Source organism: Neovison vison, chromosome 11, assembly GCF_020171115.1.
Source record: "Neovison vison isolate M4711 chromosome 11, ASM_NN_V1, whole genome shotgun sequence".
In the NCBI taxonomy this organism is placed as follows: Eukaryota; Metazoa; Chordata; class Mammalia; order Carnivora; family Mustelidae; genus Neogale; species Neogale vison.
Window position 1 is genome coordinate 25,846,679 of NC_058101.1, and position 19,897 is coordinate 25,866,575.

At 42.9% G+C, this 19,897-nt stretch overlaps 1 protein-coding gene across 4 annotated transcripts in view; it reads left to right on the plus strand.

Annotated features, from left to right (window-relative positions):
- LNX1 (ligand of numb-protein X 1) overlaps positions 1-19,897 on the plus strand; it is a 181,704-nt gene that overhangs the window by 131,018 nt on the left and 30,789 nt on the right. For all 4 annotated transcript variants that reach the window (XM_044268126.1, XM_044268127.1, XM_044268128.1 and 1 more), the window contains 3 exons: positions 13,558-13,799; positions 14,309-14,461; positions 19,631-19,833. In XM_044268126.1, the coding sequence (XP_044124061.1) occupies positions 13,558-13,799; positions 14,309-14,461; positions 19,631-19,833 (598 nt within the window). The remainder of the gene's footprint in view (positions 1-13,557; positions 13,800-14,308; positions 14,462-19,630; positions 19,834-19,897) is intronic.

Below are 19,897 nucleotides of genomic sequence, written 5' to 3' on the forward strand. Positions count from 1 at the left end.
AAATCTCCATGCCTCTACTTATCAGCTATGTGACCTTTGGAAAGTTAACCTCTCTGTGCCTTAATTTCTCACTAACCAATGGTGATAGGGATCTTCCTCACTGAATGGCCATGAGGACTGAATGGGTTAAGCTGTGTAAAGCATGCAGAATAGCACCTGGTATGTAGTTAAGTATACTATCCGTGTTGGTTGTAATTATGTTATTAACTCACAAGTTGAGGTTTGAACGATAAAAAGATGTAGCCACAGATTATCTTAAGACCTAACTCTGTACACAAATAGAAAAACATAGAAAAGGACAGCCATTTACATGAGGTTAAAGAATATCTACTTCTACCTTGCCTCCCACAAAATAATGACATCCCGCAGAGTCTGGCCAAGTCTTTCTATTTGTGTGCACAGCAGTGGGTGATCTGTCCCATAGATCACCATAGGAAGAGATCAGCGTCTTGGGTAAACCGAGTCAAGTGTGCTTGCTTAGGTTGTCCATCAGACCCATCTTTTTCCTGAGCCGATTCTACCTTAAGATCACCCTGCACCTCTCTTCACTTCACCGTGCCTGAGTCAAGAGGCTGGCGTTCCAGCTGCCCAAAGCTTGGCCTGCGTTTCCCCTGTTGCTTTCCAGTGTGTTTTCAATTTGCCCTTTCTGGTACTCATTAACAAGTGAGGCAGGGGTGGTTGGAATTGCTGGGGACATTTTCCCTGGTGGTTTGGAGGCAGAAGAAAGGGACTAATGAGAGGAAGGAGTATGTGGTCGGTGGTGATGTAAGTCCATCGGCTCCCCAGGGGGAGAGCCTTTCAGGCTCAAGTACATAGTCCGGGTCTAAACGAATTCCCGGAGGGTGGGCTTGACCAACTGATGACCTCTCTTACTTATTAACTGATGTTTACTTCACTTGTGACTACACAAAAGTGCTAATGACTGTTTTCACGTATGGTTTCGAGTAGTTTCTTGAGCGACCATGTAATTCGATCCCAGGGAACAGGGGTTTTAACTTAGAGGAGGAGAAAAAGCAATCCACAAGGAGGAATGACTTTACCTAACATTCTTCAACCGGAGAGATTACTGGAGAAGAGGCAGGTATAGTGAGTGAATTCTGGAAACTACCTGATCTGAGCTCAGGAAGTTCCCTAGGGAGATCCTATGCTACGACCAGGCTGCCTGAGAGCCAGACAAATGAATCCTCTTCATAGGACTGGTGTTGCTGTCACTTGAGTCTTATCCAAGTAACATGATCAGGATTAATTCGCAAGGGTGGGTCCTGCTCGAGGGTGGGCTCAGGGAGCTCAAATGGGACTGTTTGGGGAAGATGATGATTGATGCATTTATTTTTATCTTAAACACAAGAATTTCTAGTGCTGTGCATTAAAAGGATCATGAAATACTAGTCATCATGTATTTAAAATATATAGCCTGCCTTCTTCGAAAAAAAGAATCCAGGCAGCCTGCAACAAATAAAACACATCTGGGCCAGCACAATTAAAAGTATAAACATAAAGCATCTAATAAAAGGAGCAAGGAAAAACACAGCACAGGGCATTATGCTAAGTGAAGTCAGTTAAAGACAAATACCATATGATCTCACTTAAATGTGGAGTATTAAAAAAAAAAAAAAAAAAGAGTTCCTTAGGGCGCCTGGGTGGCTCTGTGGGTTAAAGCCTCTGCCTTCGGCTCAGGTCGTGATCTCAGGGTCCTGGGATCGAGCCCCACATCAGGATCTCTGCTCAGCAGGGAGCCTGCTTTCTCTTCTCTCTGCCTGCCTCTCTGCCTATTTGTGATCTCTGTCTGTCAAATAAATAAATAAAATCTTAAAAAAAAAAAGAGTTCCTAGATACAGAAAACGGACTGATGGTTGTCAGGAGGGGGATGAGTGTGTGAAATGGGTGAAGGGCATAAAAAGGTACACATGTCCAGTTATATAATAAGCCATGGAGATGAACGCATGGCATGGTACCTCAGTTAATAACACTGTGTGGCATATTTGCAAGTTGCTCAGAGTAACTCTTAAAAGTTCTCCTACAAGGAAAACATCACTGTGTGTAGGTGACGGGCGTTAAGTAGACTTATTTTGATCATTTTGTAATATATACAAATATCAGATCACGCTGTCTACCTGAAACTAACAATGTCATATATCAATTATACCTTAATAAAATCCATCAAAAGAAGACAGCACAATTAAAAGTATAAACAGAAAACATTTAGTAAAAGGAATGAGAGAAAGAAGTGTTTCCCAAATCTCTCGGGCTGCCGATGTACTCACATGCATGAGTGCTGTCAGCACAGTGTTAAGAATGTCACAGTGAGTGAGACTGGACTTTTAATCACATGGAAGCTATGTTCTTTTTGGGGGAGACACGTATTTGCAAGGGAAGCAAGTAAACATACAAATTAATTTCCAAAGACGTGAAGGGCCAGGAAGGGAAATCAGGAGCCCGTGGGAGAGGAGGTCCATTTTAGATGGACAATCAAAGTCTCTGAGGGGAACTTGAACCTTCCACTCTCCACTGCATCCCTCCGGCTCCCTCCTATTCTCTCCAGTGTCGGCATCTGATTTCTCAGTGCCCAATTATCTCCTGCCCCCACGGGCATGGCTCAATCCTGCTGAACCTCAGAAGTGGATTAGCCACTGGTAGTCAGGTGTCTTGGGTTTATCCCAGCATCTGTCCTCTTTGGTCTTACTTCAGGGCTTTTTCTTTTTTTTTTTTTTTTTCCCACCGCATCAATGTCACTTGGGACAAGTCCATCCCAATTCCATTATCAGGACTGAGCCCAATAATGCTGGTACCTGCCATGGACTTGAATCCTTGGGATCGTCGAATCTAACATTCATATCTAGACTGCCAGACCAATGTCCTTCATTTTTCTAGACTCAGCTCCAGTGTCCTGTCCTCTGGGAGGCCTCCTCTGGTTACCTCCAAGCAGAGCGAGCAGCCCCTTCCTCTGATCTCTCAACACTTGGCTTGTGTCTCCTCTTTCAGATAATGTGGCCTGGTGGTTCTTTGTTTTCATGTTCATCTCCTTGAGTGCATTCACTGCTTAGGGTGGTTTCCTTCTTTGCCTCCATAGTGTCTAACATCATGCCTGTTATACAACCACTACGCTAATTACTGCTCATCACTCCTATATTCCAGGTGCTGTTAAGCACTTTGCGTGAATTTTTAAACCTTTGGGTAAACATTCTTGTGCCCATTTTATATCGGGAAATGAGGCTCAGGGATTAAGGAATTTGTTCAAAGTCACAGAGCAGGAAGGTGGCAGACTTAGGATTCCTACCCAGATGTTTTAGACTTGAAAGCCTGTGCTTTTCCCACTTTTCTGTGTAGTCTTTCTCAGGAAGCATTCCATAAGTCTATATTAAATGAAAAACCAAGTATTTTAAGATTACTTGCCCTGCTCTACCAACATAATCCATCAAAAGAAGATGTATGGTAACTATTACTTAGTTTTACCATGTGTATACTAGTTTTGGAACCCGGATAAAATAAAATCCTGTTGGGTATCGAGGAGGGATTTAAAAAATTAGTTACTAGGGAAGTATGTGCAAAGGGGAGAAGGAATCAAAAAAAGGTCTTCCCTCTTCTATCTCATTTTTCTCCTCTAGAGTTGGAGTGAGGGAAATTAAAAGAAACATCATGAGCTTGCTGAGGGTAAGAAAGGAGACTGGCATCGTATCACAATCATGATAATTATGTTGTCAGGACCATGGGGCTGAATCTGTCCGTTCCGTGTTTGGTAATTTCAATAAAGTGAACACCAGAAGGGTGACTGTCTTAGTTCAACTCAACAAATGTTGACTGAATGCCTCCCCTAGCAAAGGTACATGCTGTTCACACCCTCTAAGAGGCACGGGGTAAGTAAGACATGGTCCCTTTATAGACCCTGAAGCAAGACTTGCCCAGAGCTAACTGATTGGCTGGGGCAGAACTAATGTGCCTTGAAGGTAGGTAGGGAGTGATGTGGGAATCTGCAAGCTGACTTCCCGCAGCACCAATATGAGCCCCAACGAGGAAGTCATCATGCTCCTAGAATGATCACATTTCCCAGTTTGGTCTATTGGCTAAAGTATGAAACCAGACTCTTCCCAGCCTCCTTTTGGAGCTTGTATGCTGCAGAGAAAAAAAATAAGCAGAACAGAGGGAGTGGGGATAAGATATGCCAGGGGGACAAAAAGTTGCTTTGAGTAAGGTGGTCAGGGAAGGTGGATTTTAATCACAGACCTGAAGATGAGGGAGCAGACCCCATGGAAACCCGGAATGAGTGTTCTAGACGGGGCAACAGCAGACTGCAAAGCCCCCCAAAGCAGGTATATGCTGGGCCCTGTGAGAACCAGCAGGAGGCACATGAGTGAGGGGTGGGGATGAAGGCAGAAGTAATGGGACCAAGAATACAGGACCTAGTGAGCCACTGTGAGTACCATAAGCTCTATGGAGAATGGATGGGGAAGGGAGACAAGTGTAAAAGCAGGGAAGCCTCTTTGGAAGCTATTGTGATAGTCCAGGCATTGATGATGGTCGCCTGGACCAGGATGGTGGCCATGGAAGTGATGAGAAGTAGTTGGAGTCTGGATATATCTTCTTGGTTGTATTTGGAGTGGTGAGAGAAAGAAAGGAATTGGGGATGACTCTGAGGTTTCTGGCCTGAACAACAGGAAGGATGTAAGGTGCTGTTCAATAAAGCTGGGAAGATGTGGGAAGAGCTGGTTTGGCAGGGAAGCTTAGGGTGTTTGGATATGTTAAGTTCAAGGTGCCTATGAAATGTGGAAGTGAAGACATGAAGGAAGCAGGTTGATCTATGAGCCTGGAGTGCAGGAAAGTTCCGGGCTGGAGGCCAGGCCATGGGAGGGAAGAAAGCATGGACCCCCACAGCCTGGATTCCAATCCCAGCTCTATTCTGTGAACACAGACAAGGCTTTGTTTCCCCACATCCTCATCTGTGAAGTGAAGGTGGCGTCGTGACTATTTCAGGACAATCGGGATGGTTCAAGAAGACCACATATGCAGAGCATAACACAGTATATGGTAGATCAATAGATAATAGAGGCCTTCTCCCCAACCCCCTTCTGGGTTGCCAGACCCTGTGGGGAGCCCACGATCCATACAGAAAGGGCAAAGTCTGGAATGTCAGTTCGAGGAATTGGGAGTATCTGGAAAACAGATACTTATATTTCCCAATATTTCTACAGGAAATTTTTGAGTAAATTGTGTTGGGAGGTTAGGATGGATGGGATGGGGACACACATGTCTGAGAACCAGTCTCAGTCTGTGGGGTCACCAGCTCTTTGATAAAGCTCTCTTGGAGCCTGAAGCACTATAGGTTCCTGAGAATCTCAATGGCCTGTCCCCCTGTTGCCTCGTCCAAGGACACAAATGCGAGCCTGTTGCTATCTCATGGTGACCTTGTCTCTTGCAGCAGTCCCCTGGCCTGGCCCCAAGGTCCCTGAGCAAAGTTTGAGTGATTCTTTCTGTTCAGTGGAGTAGCTGAAGCCTAACAGCCAGCCATTGGCAGAGAAACCAGAACCACCCCCCCCATCTTGATTCTCTTTGCCTGAAAGACAAATACATCCATTAGGGTTGAATGGCTCCCTTTCTCATTATGTAATAGCTTAGGGCAAGTAATTAGCTCTCTTAGCAGTGAAAGACAAACAGCTGAGAATTCAGGCTCCTGCTCTGACTTCTTTGATCAGAAATAGGGCTGGGCTGATATCAAAGAGATTACTGCCTATGTTCTCCTCTAGGATTCTGATGGATTCCTGTCTCACATTGAGGTCTTTTATCCATTTTGAGTTGATCTTTGTGTACGGTGTAAGAGAATGGTCGAGTTTCATTCTTCTACAGATAGCTGTCCAGTTTTCCCAGCACCATTTATTGAAGAGACTGTCTTTTTCCCACTGTATATTTTTTCCTGTTTTGTCAAAGATTAATTGACCATAGAGTTGAGGGTCCATATCTGGGCTCTCTACTCTGTTCCACTGGTCTATGTATCTGTTTTTATGCCAGTACCATGCTGTCTTGGTGATCACAGCTTTGTAATAAAGCTTGAAATCAGGTAACGTGATGCCGCCAGCTTTGTTTTTGTTTTTCAACATTTCCTTAGCGATTCGGGGTCTCTTCTGATTCCATACAAATTTTAGGATTATTTGCTCCAGCTCTTTGAAGAATGCCGGTGGAATTTTGATCGGAATGGCATTAAAAGTATAGATTGCTCTAGGCAGTATAGACATTTTAACAATGTTACTAGTGCCACTGAATTTTATGTGCAAAATGGTTAAAATGGTAAATTACAAGTTATGTATGTTTTATCACAATAAAGAAGTTCACAGACAATTCCAAACAAATAAAAAAAGAAAAGAAAAGAAATAGGGCTGGGTAGAAAATCCCAAATAAAATATTAAAATGCGAGTAGAACTTATGACTACATTTAACAAGGTTGCAGGACACAAGGTTAACTTAAAAAAAAATCAATTGCATGTCTTACTACTTGCAAAGAACAAATGGAAATTGACATTCAAATAGGTCATAGACAGTCATATTTTCTGTGAATAGAAAGAGTTAGTTCTTCCTTTCCAGTCATATTCCATTTCCTACTTTTTCTTGCCACAGTGCCCCGGTAAGAACCTCTAGTGCAATACTGAAAAGGAACAGTGAGAAAGGATATCTTTGTCTTGTTCCTGATTTCAGTGAAAAAGCATGCACCTTTCAACATTAAAGATGTTGTTAGCTGTGGAAGTTTTATAGATATTCTCAAGTTGAAAATTTCCTTTTTATTCCTACTTTGCTAAGAGGTATAGGCATATAATGAATATTGAACTTTATTACATTATTTTTGTACTTATAAAAAGATAGGGCTGGGGTAGATCATAAAAGAGAACCCCCTTTTGGAGCCATCTTCCCATGCATATACGCACACACCCTCACTCAAGTGGGGACAGAAGGAGATTGGGGAAAGAGTAAAAGGAGGGTACCATTGCCTCAAAGGGGACTGAGAAGAGAGAAATGGGTCAGACCTACTCACATTGGCAGGGTGGGTTTGCTTGTTTTAATTCCCACGGGTATAAATTGTTATCCCTTGAGATAGATCGGGCTTACAGATGTGTTTTTTTGGCCCATGCCATGGGTTTTAAAATGTTGAATCTGTTGTTAACTTTTAAAAATCAAGAGGCTGCATATTAGAAACTAGATTTCTAATAGTTTCTAAACTAGGCTGTTTTTTTTTTTTTTCTTGAGGTTTATCTGACATGTAACTATATCAACAATTAGTTTCAGGTACACAACATAATGATTTGATATTGTAAAATAATCAGCACAGGAAGTCTAGATAACATCATTGATTGCATAGTTACAAATTTTTATATTGGGGAGAAATTTTAAGGTTTACTTTCCTACTTTCCTACTTTTTTTTTTCCTTTTTTTAAAGTCTTAGGTTTCCCCCCCTTTATTTTTTTTAAATTTTTAAAAATATATAATGTATTGTTTGCTTCGGGGGTATAGGTCTGTGATTCTTCAGTCTTACACAATTCACAGCACTCACCATAGCACATACCCTCCCCAATGTCCATCCCCCAGCCACGCCATCCCTCCCACCCTCCTCCTCTCCAGCAACCCTCAATTTGTTTCCTGAAATTAAGAGTCCCTTATGGTTTGTCTCCCTCCCCCATCCAACCAATGTTCAACTATGCAATACAGTATTATTAAGTATAGTCACCATGCTATACATTATGTCCCTATGACTTTTTTATTTTATAACTGATGTTTGTAACTTTTTGATCTCCTTTACCCATTGTATCTACCCCCATATTCTCTCTGGCAACCCCCAATGTGTTTCTATGAGCTTGGGGCTTTTTGTCTTGTTTTTGCTACTATGATTTTGGATTCCACACATAAGTGAGATCAGATGGAATTCGTCTTTTTCTGACTTACAGCACTTAGCACAATGCTCTCAAGGTCCACCCACGTTGTCACAAATGGCAAGATTTCCTTCATTTTTATGGTTCAATAATATTTTATCTTATAGATAGCACATTTTCTTTATCCATTCCTTTATTGATGGACACTTAAATTGCTTCCATTTCTTGGCTTGTGTAAATAATGGGCCAGTAAACATGGGGTGCAGATGTTTTTTGGAACTGGTGTTTTTGTTTTGTTCAGATAAAGACCTAGACATGAACTGCGGGGTCATATGGTATTTCTGTTTTTAGGTTTTTTTGAGGAACCTCCATACTGTTTCCCAGAGTGGCTGCATCAATTTATGTTCCCACGAGCAACACACAGGGGTTCCCTTTTTTCCATATCTTCACCAATACTGTCTTCAGTAACAGCCATTCTAACTGGTGATATCTCAATGATATCTCACTGTGGTTTTCATTTGCACTTCCCTGACAGTTAGAGATGTTGAGCATAGTTTCATGTACCTCTTGGTCATCCATATATGCCCATTTTCAATCTGATTGTTTCTGCTATTATATGAATTCTTTGTGTATTTTGGATATGAACCCTTTATCAGATATATGATTTGTAAATATTTTCTTCCGTTTTGTAGTCTGCCTTTTCATTTCAGTGATGGTTTCCTGTGCTGGACAGAAGCTTGTTAGTTTCATGTGACCCCACGTGTTGATTTTTGCCTTTGTTGTCTTTGCTTTCAGTGTCAGGTCCAAAAAGTGATCACCAAGATTGATGGCAAGGAGCTTACTGCTTGTATTTTCTTCTGGGAGTTGTAGGGTTGCAGGTCTTTGATCCATTTTCAGCTAATTTTTGGATATGGTGGAAAACAGTGCTCGAGGTTCATTCTTTTGCATGTGGCTGTCCGGTTTATTGCACCATTTATTGAAGCACCATTTATTGAAGACTGCCCTTTTCTTATTGCATATTCTGGCCACTTTTGTCATAAATTGATTGACCATATATGTATGGGTTTATTTCTAGACTCTATTCTGTTCCATAAATCCATATGCCTGTTTTTATGCCAAGACTATAATGTTTTGATTTCTATGGCTTTGTAAAATAGTTTTAAATCAGACAATGCCTATAGCTTGGCTCTTTCTCAAGATCGCTTTGGCTATTGGAAGTCTCTTATGGTTTCATACAAATTTTAGGTTATTCTATTTATGTGAAAAATAACATTGGAAGTTTGATAGGGATTGCCTTGAATCTGAATTGCTGTAGGCGCTATGGACTCTTCAATAATACCAGTTCTTCTAATCCACGAGCACAGGATATCTTTCCATTTATTTGTACCATCTCTAATTTCTTTTGTCAATGTCTTCCAGTTTTCAGTGTACAGATCTTTCACCTCTTTGGTTAAATTTATTCTGCAGTATTTTATTTCTTTTGATGCAATTATAAGTGGAATTTCTTTCTTAATTATCAGAGATTGTTAGTATATAGAAACACAACAGATCTTTGTATATTGATTTTATATCCTGCAACCTTACTGAATTCATTGATTGGTTCTAATAGTCTTTTGGTGGGATCTTTAGGGCTTTCTGTAATATCATGTCATTTGCAAATAGTGACAAGTGTACTTCTTCCTGTCCAGTCTGGATGCATTTGATTTCTTCTTCTTACCTAATTGCTCTTGGGCTGGTCTTCTGGAGACAAGGACCAGTGAAGGCCTGTAGTGGCTGCTGGGCCTTGAAATGGAGCAGCTCACCTCACCATGGTCCCCACCTGGCCTCCTCATCCTCGCTTCCTCACTTCACTAGCATATGAGCGTCTAAGACTTGGTTTAAAGTAGGATCAGACGAGGCAAATAATGAACTCAGTATGAAGGACAGACTTGATGTTTACCTAGTTCAGAAGTGAACAAAGAGAGAAAGAATGTGAGGGAAGTTAGATCAAAGGGAGGTTGTGTGGTTAGCCAGACTATTATGATGAGGTATTGAGGCTCTTTCTTACAGACAATGTATACTCTTCTATCCAAAGTGGTTAAGGTCACTGTCAAAAGGGAGCCCTCCACTGCAAAACAACTCATGCTTCCTGGTTGACTGAATTCAGCAGGACACCTCATCAGAGCCTCTGTGAATTATGTTGGGGTCTATCATGCTTCAGCTCAACTCTGTTAGTAGCAAACTCATGGACTCAGGAATTTTTGCAAGAAAGGGGTTCATTTTCTCTTCTTGCTCCCCATTCCCTTACAAAAAAATAAAAATAAAAAGGACAAAAATGCCATGGCACATCCGTTGTCCACTTCTATATTAAGACTGATTTGTTTCTGCTAACCTTGATAAAGGAGCTCAGGATCCCAACACTATTATTACAAAAAAAAAATTCATTTTCAGAGTTGCTTTGTTGAACAGATGGTATACCAAAGTGCATAGTTTGGTTGAAAAATGGGTTTTTTATGTTCCTTGTGTTCGTCATTCAAGTTCATGGCCATCACCACCTGAGAGTACTTAGTGCCTGGGATAACTAAAAGGGAGAATAAATCCTGCTTGCTTTGAACACAGCCCAGGGTTCACTGTATGTTCCTGTACTGGCCAATGCTAATCAGCTCTTCCCCACTCCTCCCCTCTTTTGTGCTTATAAATCAAGAGGCCTCAGTATTAGTCACCACGAAAGAGATAATTAGTGAGTACAAGCTGCTACCTTCATAGATCATTCCGTGCCTTGGATTCAAGCTAAACCAAGAAACTGGAGCAGGCAACATCACACAATTATGAGTTGCTTTAGCAGAACATTGTTTTATATAAGGCGTACGATTCTGAATGTTTAAATCTAGATTCTGTACCTCCGGCCGATGTAAGAATAGCTATGATAAAAGGCCAAAGGGAAGGTTACTTAACCACTTTATAAGGTTTTTCCTTTCCTAGACAAAAAACAAAAAAACAAACAAAACAAAACAAAACAAAACAAACAATAACAAAAAAACGTGACTCTGGAACCCCAAGAACTTGGAACAGCAATGGTTTCTCAATGGCATGGTCTTCAGATTCTGGTATTTTAAATACCTTAATCCTCCACATAGATACGGCAGCAAATAAGATGTCCCTTTGTTCCACCAAGATATGCTATATCCTCCCAGGAAGCTATGGCTTGTGCCCTTACCAGCCATTTGTCCAACTGGAAAATTCATTTCCTGCTCTGGCAGGGCACATGGTCAAGGGCATTGCTTCCCCAAGAAAAGAAAGCCTGTTTCCAGTCCAACTAAATCGTCTAGGAACTTCCTTCCCATGCGTTGCTAACCAAATATTGCTGGCTTGTGTGGAAGTGTTCCACTCATGTATTTATGACTTTGGAGCTGTTCAAACGCATGCTGGCTTTTATTTTTTCCATCACACAGTGGTTCTTCCAATTTTTTAGTTTCCCATATCAACCACTTCGCTATTTTTAAGCAGAACAATTTCAAGCCAAAGTAGCTAATCAGAACAGTAAAACCTTACCAATTCAAGTCAGCAGCTTGAATTCTTTCAGTGAGGGAAAGACTAGCATTAACAACGGGAGGCCTGTTTTCATCTTCTATAAGCTAAGGGTATAGGGTTGTATAATCAAAGTCCTTTTCTACTAATATTAAAACCACATCTCATCAAATCTAAGATGCCATTGATCATACAACACATATTTTATGTGCCAACCATTTTAAATATTGCCACTGGTTACATTATTCCACAACACCTTTAAAGATTTCCCTGCAGTGTGTGGACTGGTCGCATCAGACTCCTACAGATTTGAAACCCATTCAGACAAATTTGGTGACCTCTCCTGCCCTCTAGTTGTGTTGTTTGGCATGAAATAGTCCAGTCCAGTCCAATGATCTCAGTAATGAAATACAACACTGCTTTTTATCTCCTTGGGGGCATCTTCCTTTCTAAGCAAATAAAGCATTTGCTTGTCTCTTTGCAAGAAAATATGGAATTGCTGTCTTCCTCCTAACAATGAATATTCACTTCATCAACCTCAAACTTACATCCCACTCCTCTGTTTTTGAGGCTTTTAATATATACAGTAACTTTTCACTGCAGTGCTGAATCATAATGTAAACCTTTTTCTAAGACATTGAACGGCAATGAAATTCCATGGCATAGTATCAAGAATGGACACAACTCAATGGAAGTTACAAGATGGCCCCAGTGACTGTGTTTGTCCTGCTCAGATAATGCCATCTGCATCATGATGGCAATTTGACAGTAGAAGCTGCCTGACTCCCTCCACCACCCGTGCATTCTCATCTCAGAGATGTTAAGAGTGTGAACAAACCAGCATCCCAGAAATAGAAGTAACTACAGTCTCCTGTTGACTTACTGTATCTCCGGCAGAGTACTAAAAATCCTGACTTAATATCGACCTGAACTCACAGCAGCCCCAAATGTATGTGTAGGTTAGAAAGTTTAACCAGGTTAACAAAATTAGCCCCAGACTACACAGGCCAATCAGAGTGAGGAATCTGATCCAGACAATAAACCATCCTGTCCACCAGCTCTGGGTTTCTACAGACCATGTAAATTGGGTGCATATCAACTGTAGATGGCTGTTGGATTCCTTTTACTTTCAAGAATGTGAAGCATCTCTCCAAATAGACTTTCAGAGGGTTATTTGAAATAGCTGAACCACATAAGATTTTCTATAATGAATTGATAAAAATAATTATCATCCACTATAAGCAAATGGCCATTTGTTAAAGGGACTCACCCCCATGATTTCTGCCTTCACAACAACTGTGGGCGCTGCTGGGGCCATCCGCAGCTGCTTGCTGCAGTACGAGATTGTCAACTCTTCACCACCTTCTGACCAAAACCCTACCTAAGAGCTGAAATGACTCTCTAAGTGACACATAGACAGTCACAGCAAAATATGGACCTAGATCAGCTTATACCTTGACCTCTTGGCCCTTGGATCTGCTCCTCAACATGGAGAGTGAATGGTTATTAAAAAATTATGGTTTTCTTTTTATAGACCATGAATGTAGTTTTACTTTCCCAATGTTAGAAGACATGACAATGAATGGGACTTCAGTGCACAGGAGTCCCCGGCCTCTGGTTCCGGCCAGCAGCCCAGAGGTGAAGCATGGAAGCCAGCAAACTTGCCTCTAGAGAATGCCAATGCTAAGTAGCCCCTGTGGCTTTGTGGTGATGGCGATTCTGTCTCCACGGACAGTTAAATATGGAATCTGGGAGGAGCTTTGTATCTATGTTCAGTGCTTTGGGAACCAAACCCAAAAGAAAGAACTGAGTGTTACTAAGGGCCTTGTGGTCAAAATAAACACCAACAAGAGGGAGTTACCAAGTCCAAACAGTTGAGAACTGCCTGTATCAAGCTCTAATCTTATAGACACCACGAGGACTGTATAAATTTGCATGCCAGAGGCCAGTGGAGAGAGTGCTTTAAGAGAAGGCAGAAAGCATTTTTTTAAAAATTGTTTCCTCGAATCACTGAATCATTTAGTTAGTGAGTGTATATTGAGCACCTACATGGAATAGGGGGAGGGCGGGACTTGGAGCAAACAACTCCTGTTCCCAGTGCAGCAAGCATGAGTACTTGAAGAAGCTGGGCTGAACAATGAGCAAAGCCAAAGCCTTTTCTGACCTCCCACTGTTGTTTTTTGTTTGTTTGTTTTTTTAACAGCTGTAAAGGTGCTTCCCACTATGGCCTGACCAAAGATAAGAAGAGGCGCTCTCAAGATGGCTGCCCAGATGGCTGTGTGAGCCTCACATCAACAGCGCTCTCCCCAGAAGTCTCTGAAGCTGCCACCGTCTCCTTGGTGACCAATGAGCCTGGCTTAGACAACCCTGCCTACGTGTCCACAACGGAGGATGGTCAGCCAGCAGACAGCCCACTGGACTCTGGCCGGAGCAACCGAATGAGGGGTGAGTCAAGTGGGTGGTTGTCTGGGAATGGGCTTCTTGCCTTGAGATTGCCCTCTGTGGAATATTTACTGTAGAAAGTTCTAGAATTTTTTTTTTTTAAGGGGAAATCATTCTGGTAATTTTGGCAGCCATCCAATATCCAATTGTGCAAAGTGAAATGAAACCACAAATACCTCAGATCATTAAAAATGTGTAATCGAACTTGGTGGATGGGGCCAAGTTGGGTCTGATGATTCACCACCCCATAGTGTCAGCACCTTCCCATCCATGCTGCTTAAGAAAAGTGCTGCTACCTTCAGTCCAGCCCAGCAGGAAAGAAAAGCAAGTTTTTAAACCATATATATTTCACTGTAGAAAATGGAGACAGAACAGAGAAGCAAATCTCATCATCCTATCTCCAAGAAGTAATCACTGCTTCTTTGTTATTGTATATGTTTGACCAGACATGCACATACAGAGGATTTCTGTGAATGTGCATCTACTATTTCTTCCTTCTCTCTTGTCCTCAGCACGGGCCTTTGAGCGATCAACTATCAGAAGCAGGTCTTTTAAAAAAATAAACCGAGCCTTGAGTGTTCTTCGAAGGACGAAGAGTGGGAGTGCTGTTGCCAACCAAGCTGACCAGGGCAGAGAAGATTCTGAAGACACCACTGCCCCTGAAGGTAGGCGACCTCCCCATGAGTATGGACATGAGCTGGGCTTCGAGGATGACCTCAGGAGCGATGACAACCAGACCACCATCCACTTTCTAAGACACCTCTCTTCACAAGGGCGTAAAATATTTTTTACCTTGATCAGCCTACTGGTTACACAAGTAACTAAAGGCAGAAATGATTGTTCTCTTTCCACAGAGGTTGAGCAAATAGGTTTTGGAGCCCTTACTTTCAGGTGCTAACTTAACACAGTAAGAGATAATAATAATTAAGTGAAAAGTGTTTAGAACATGGCTGGCATGCAGTAAATGCTATGTAAGTATTTCTTTCTTTGTACGACTATGCATAATGTGTGGTTCTGAGTGTGCTTCTCATGTATTAACTTATTTAATGCTCACAATGAACCTATGAAATGGCTACTATTATTATCCCTCTTTTACAGATAAGAACATCGAGGCCCAGGGAGATTACTTAGCTTTGCCCCAAATTACCTTGCCTGACTTTGAATTCCAGTAATGTGGCTCTACAATCTGGGCTCTGTTGGATCTTAGATCTTATGTGTTTATAAATGCAGCTGGGAAATACCTTTTTTTTAAAATTGTGTTATGTTAGTCACCATACAGTACATTGTTAGTTTTTCATGTAGTGTTCCATGATTCATTGTTTATGTATAACATCAGTGCCCCATGCAATCCGTGCCCTCCTTAATACCCACCACCAGGATCATCCATCCCCTCACCCCCCTCCCCTCCAAAACCCTCAGAGTCCACAGACTCTCATGCTTCATCTCTTGCTCCAGTTACCCCCCCACTTCCCCTTTCCTTCTCCTAATGTCCTCCATGTTGTTCCTTATGCTCCACAAGTAAGTGAAACCATATGATAATTGACTTTCTCTGCGTGACTTACTTCACTCAGCATAATCTCTTCCAGTCCCATCCATATTGATGCAAAAGTTGGATATTCATCCTTTCTGATGGCTGTGTAATATTCCATTGTGTATATAGACCACATATTTATCCATATTCATCTGTTGAAGGGCATCTCAGCTCTTTCCACAATTGGCAACTGTGGACATTGCCGCTATGAACATTGGGGTACACAGACCCCTTCTTTTCACTACATCTGCATTTTTTTATCTTATGTTAGAACTTCAGAGCAGTAACAATAGTTTTTTTTTAAATGGAGCTTTCTTGTGTTCCAAGTAGTTTTTGTCCTAAGCCATTTAGATGTCACAATGCTAAGGGATAGGGATGATGATAATTTTCATTTTATAGCTGAAGAAAAGGGACCCAGAGAGTAACTCAGCCAAAGTCACCCAGCTAGAAAATGACAGACCTAGGACTTTAGCTCAGGTTTTCCAGCTCCAGAACCCACTCTGGTAACCACTGGGTTAAGCGCCCTCCCCTCCTAGGGGTTTGAGAGGTAGATCCCAAACCACTGTCTTTATCATGCCTTCAGAGACTTCATGAGCAGTCCTAGAAAATCCCCCTTGCTTACTTGTCACTGCTCTTCTCTGCTCACGCATATACACACTACATGCCCTCACCACTCTGAGCTCATTACAGTCCTGTGAATACTGTCTCTCTGTCTCTCTCCCTTCCAGGCTGTTGTTCAGCTTTCACTCCCACACCCCTTCAGCTGCCATTCTCATTCCCCCTTCCAGGAGCCGCATAGGTTTGGCCTCCTCCTAGAAGCCCTCCCTGACTCCCTAAATCCTCTTACCTTTGTGCTCTCGAAGCCCCTGCATCTTTAGTATAGCAGGTGTCACTTTTCACTGTCACTGCCTCTGTAAGAGCAGAGGTTCTTTTGTGAGTCTGTATCCTCAAGGTGGAGCATCATATCTGGTAGATACAGTTGTTCCCTAAATGTGCCGTGAACATGGGATTACAACTTCCTTTCTGCCAGTCCTCCCTCTCATGAAAGGGTCCTGAATTCTCCTCCATGTAAAGTTTGCTTTTGCCCGCATAAGATTTATTTGCCTGTTTCTTCCAGAAACCTTTTTAGTAAGAGATGACTGTGTGGAAATTACTGGCCTAGGCTTTATAATTTTATATAAAGATGATAAAATCCAGTTCCTGGCTTCAAGAGGCTCATTCATGACTAGAGGAGGATAAAATACCATGAAGACTGAGCTATAAATAAATGGCAGTGGCAGCCCCAGGGAAAGGAGCATCACTTCCCAGCAGGCAGTGTAACCCGTGTCTGTGGGGTGGTTTAGGACCTGGGGGGCACAGGGATCTTGAGTCTGTTAGAAAGTAATGGGAGATGAGGCTAAGGCTAGATTAAGAGGGTCCTGGACGGCATCTGGGAGTCTTGACTCAGGGTTTTGCAGAGTGTTACTACAGGATCCATGCTATGTTCCAGAAAGATGGCCGCTGTGTTAGGTGTGCAGGTGGCTTAGAGTGGGAGGGAATGGATTTCTCCAGATGCTCCAGGAAGCTGTGACTCCAGAATGGGATGAGGTGGTAAGGCCTGGCAAGGCTGGTCATGATGGTCTTTTCAGGATTTGTGAGGCAACGAAGCTTTCAAAAATGGCCAAGTCTCATTACTTCAGCAGCCTCTGGTTGGTCCCATGAACTCCCATGGCATAGTTTATCCATCCTTTTTACAAGGATGGATATCCTTTTTACAAGGATAAAGAGGCTCCACTGTTGATTGGCTGTGTGACCCTGGCCAGGTTACCTAACTTCTCTGAGCTCCAGCATTCTGTCCTCTAAGAAGCAGGGATAATAAGAATCTACTTCATAGGGTTGTTTTAAGAACTAAACCCCAAAAATACACATGCAACTGGCTAGCTCAATGCCTGGCACGTAACAAACACTCAGTAAATAAGATCTTATCCTTAGTTCTTTGGCGAGGACACAATATTGAACAACTCTGTTTTATTCCAGACCAGTGCAAGTTTGGCAGCTGAAAAAAAAAAAGGTTTTTTGGATTTATTTATTTATCTGAGAGAAAGAGAGAGAGAGAGAGAGAGAGAGAGGTGTGTGTGTGTGTGTGTGTGTGTGTGTGTGTGTGAGTGTGTGGTGCACTGGGGGAAGAGGGAGAAGAAGAAAGAGAATCCCAAGGAGACTCCCTGCTGAGCACAGAGCCTGCCTCGGGGGTCCATCCCACAACCCCGAGGTCACAACTTCAACCCAAACCAAAAGTGGGCTGCCCAACTGACAGAGCCCCCAAATCACCCCCAAAATTTAAGTCTTCAAGGTCACTACGGTCTCTTTGGTATGGTTCTAGTTAACATTGCATACCAATGCAACTGGGTGTGTCCTTTCAGACTCTCAAATCAAATGCCCTGAGTAGCTTTGGTTTGGGAGGATGGTTATTGTCAATCTGTTGGTGGGGGAGGGGGTAGACAGGCAGAGGGAGGAGAGCAAGAACCAGCAGCTTTGATTATATCTAGATCTTTCTTTGTTCAAAGTGATTTTTTTTTTTAAAGTCACCATTCCCAGTCATGGGACCTGTTCCAACAAATGCTTATGGTAAGGCCTACTTAATGCAATCAAAGTAGTTTAAACATTAATTGAACTCAATCACCCAAGTGCTGTTCGCACCAGGAACTGACAGATTAAGGCAGCTGCCCACAGCCTTACAGCAAAGCCAATCGCTTACGTTAAATTACATCCCAGTGGAGGTTAAGGACCCACATTTGCAAAGGCTCGGGCTTCCTCTGGCTGCTAAATTGCTTTGTTTATCAGGTTCTGCAATACTTTGAAGTAATTTTAATTCTTTCTGTATTGTTCCTGGAGAGTTGAGCCACTCTTAATGAACTCATAGTTCATTAGGGAAAATGGACTAAGGTCATGGGTTTTGAAAACAGAGCGCGTTAGGCAGAGCCAGACCTGCAGTTTTCCTCTTCCCAGATGACTTAATGAAGAGAGAATCTTAGGGCAAAGGCAGCTGTCAGCAGCTACAGGAGATGAAAGCATCTCCGCCCTCCACATCCACACTCAAGCAAGGGAGGGGGCGGGAGCTGCTGTTCCCATCCAACTAGGTGTAGCTTTCCTGGCCTGTCCTGGCATCCCTTCTGCACACTTGTACTCAGACTGAGGCAGAGGATGGCTCCAGCCGGTATTGCTGGCTTATAGGTGACTAGGGCAAGTCCCCTGTGGGACTTTTGTGAATCCCTGGTTTCAGAGAAACCCGAGGAAGGGGACAAGATGGCAGGTCACCTGGAGTCCCAGGCTGTGGCTGGTCCTGAGAGCAGTCTTACTTTGCAACCCCACTCTAAGCTCAAAGCACCTCGCATGTAACAGAAAGCCACTCAACAATCCCTGTCGCTATCAAACTGCACAACTGAGAAAGCTCTTCTGCACGTGGGCACAGGGGTAGGGTGGGGGCTGGTGGGGAAGGGACGCATGAAAGAGTTCATGTGCAAAGAAGAGTCTCCAGTCAAAAGGTAAAGTCTGAGACACCCACCTAGACCCCTGGATCTCCTGTGAGCTCTGAAGTTAGCAATGCGGCCAGATCCGGGAGAAGCTTCTGGAAGCCACCACCTCTCCTTGGTCACCAAGCAGGCTGTGTGACTTCCTTTTATTGACAACAGTGTCTGGGAGAGAGGCCTGGGAATTCCCTAAGCCTGAAAAAGCAGGGACTTCCAGGGAGAAATCTTCAAAATGGCCTGAGAAGGTTGAAGGGCAGGTTTGTTCTGTTTTGTTCTCGATAAGTAGGTGCTGAAACTGTAGTCTCTTCCATAATGACCCTTCGTTCTCCTTCAATGGTCTACCCTCAGGAGGCTTGGGCTGACCTGACACTTGTGGTCTGTGCACACAGCCACAGGACAGTCAGAAATGATGTCTTCAAAGATCTCAGAGTCCAGAAGTGAACGTGGATGATAACGGAAGGCTCAGTGCTGGGAGCAATGGAAGCTTTGGCAGTGGGGGGGTGGGGGGGTGGTTGAGATGTTTAGATAGAGCAGGGAGAGAGAGGAATCAGGGTAGAGTTTAATTGAAAGGGATCATTTCATGCAAGTCTTGAAGGAAAAATTGGGTCTAGGCCTAGAATGAAAATCATTCCAGGCAGAGAAACTGATGCTGGCACAGAGGCAGGAAAATGGAAAACATGTACGCGGAACGATGAATAGTTTAGTTTGGCTGAAGTCAAAGTTTGGCAAGGAGAAGAATGGCTGGAAATGTCCGTTGGGTGGGTGTCTTAAATAAACACTGTCTTTGTCCATTTTAGTCTTTCCAAGGTTGTATCACCTGATTCCAGATGGTGAAATTACTAGCGTCAAGATCAATCGAGTGGATCCTAACGAAAGCCTCTCCATTAGACTTGTGGGAGGCAGCGAAACCCCGCTGGTCCACATCATTATCCAGCACATTTACCGTGACGGAGTGATTGCCAGGGATGGCCGGCTACTGCCAGGGGACATCATCCTGAAGGTAGACGCCGTCGCTGTGGGGCCATGAAAACGGGCTTAATAAAAACCCCTTCAGAGCCAGTCAG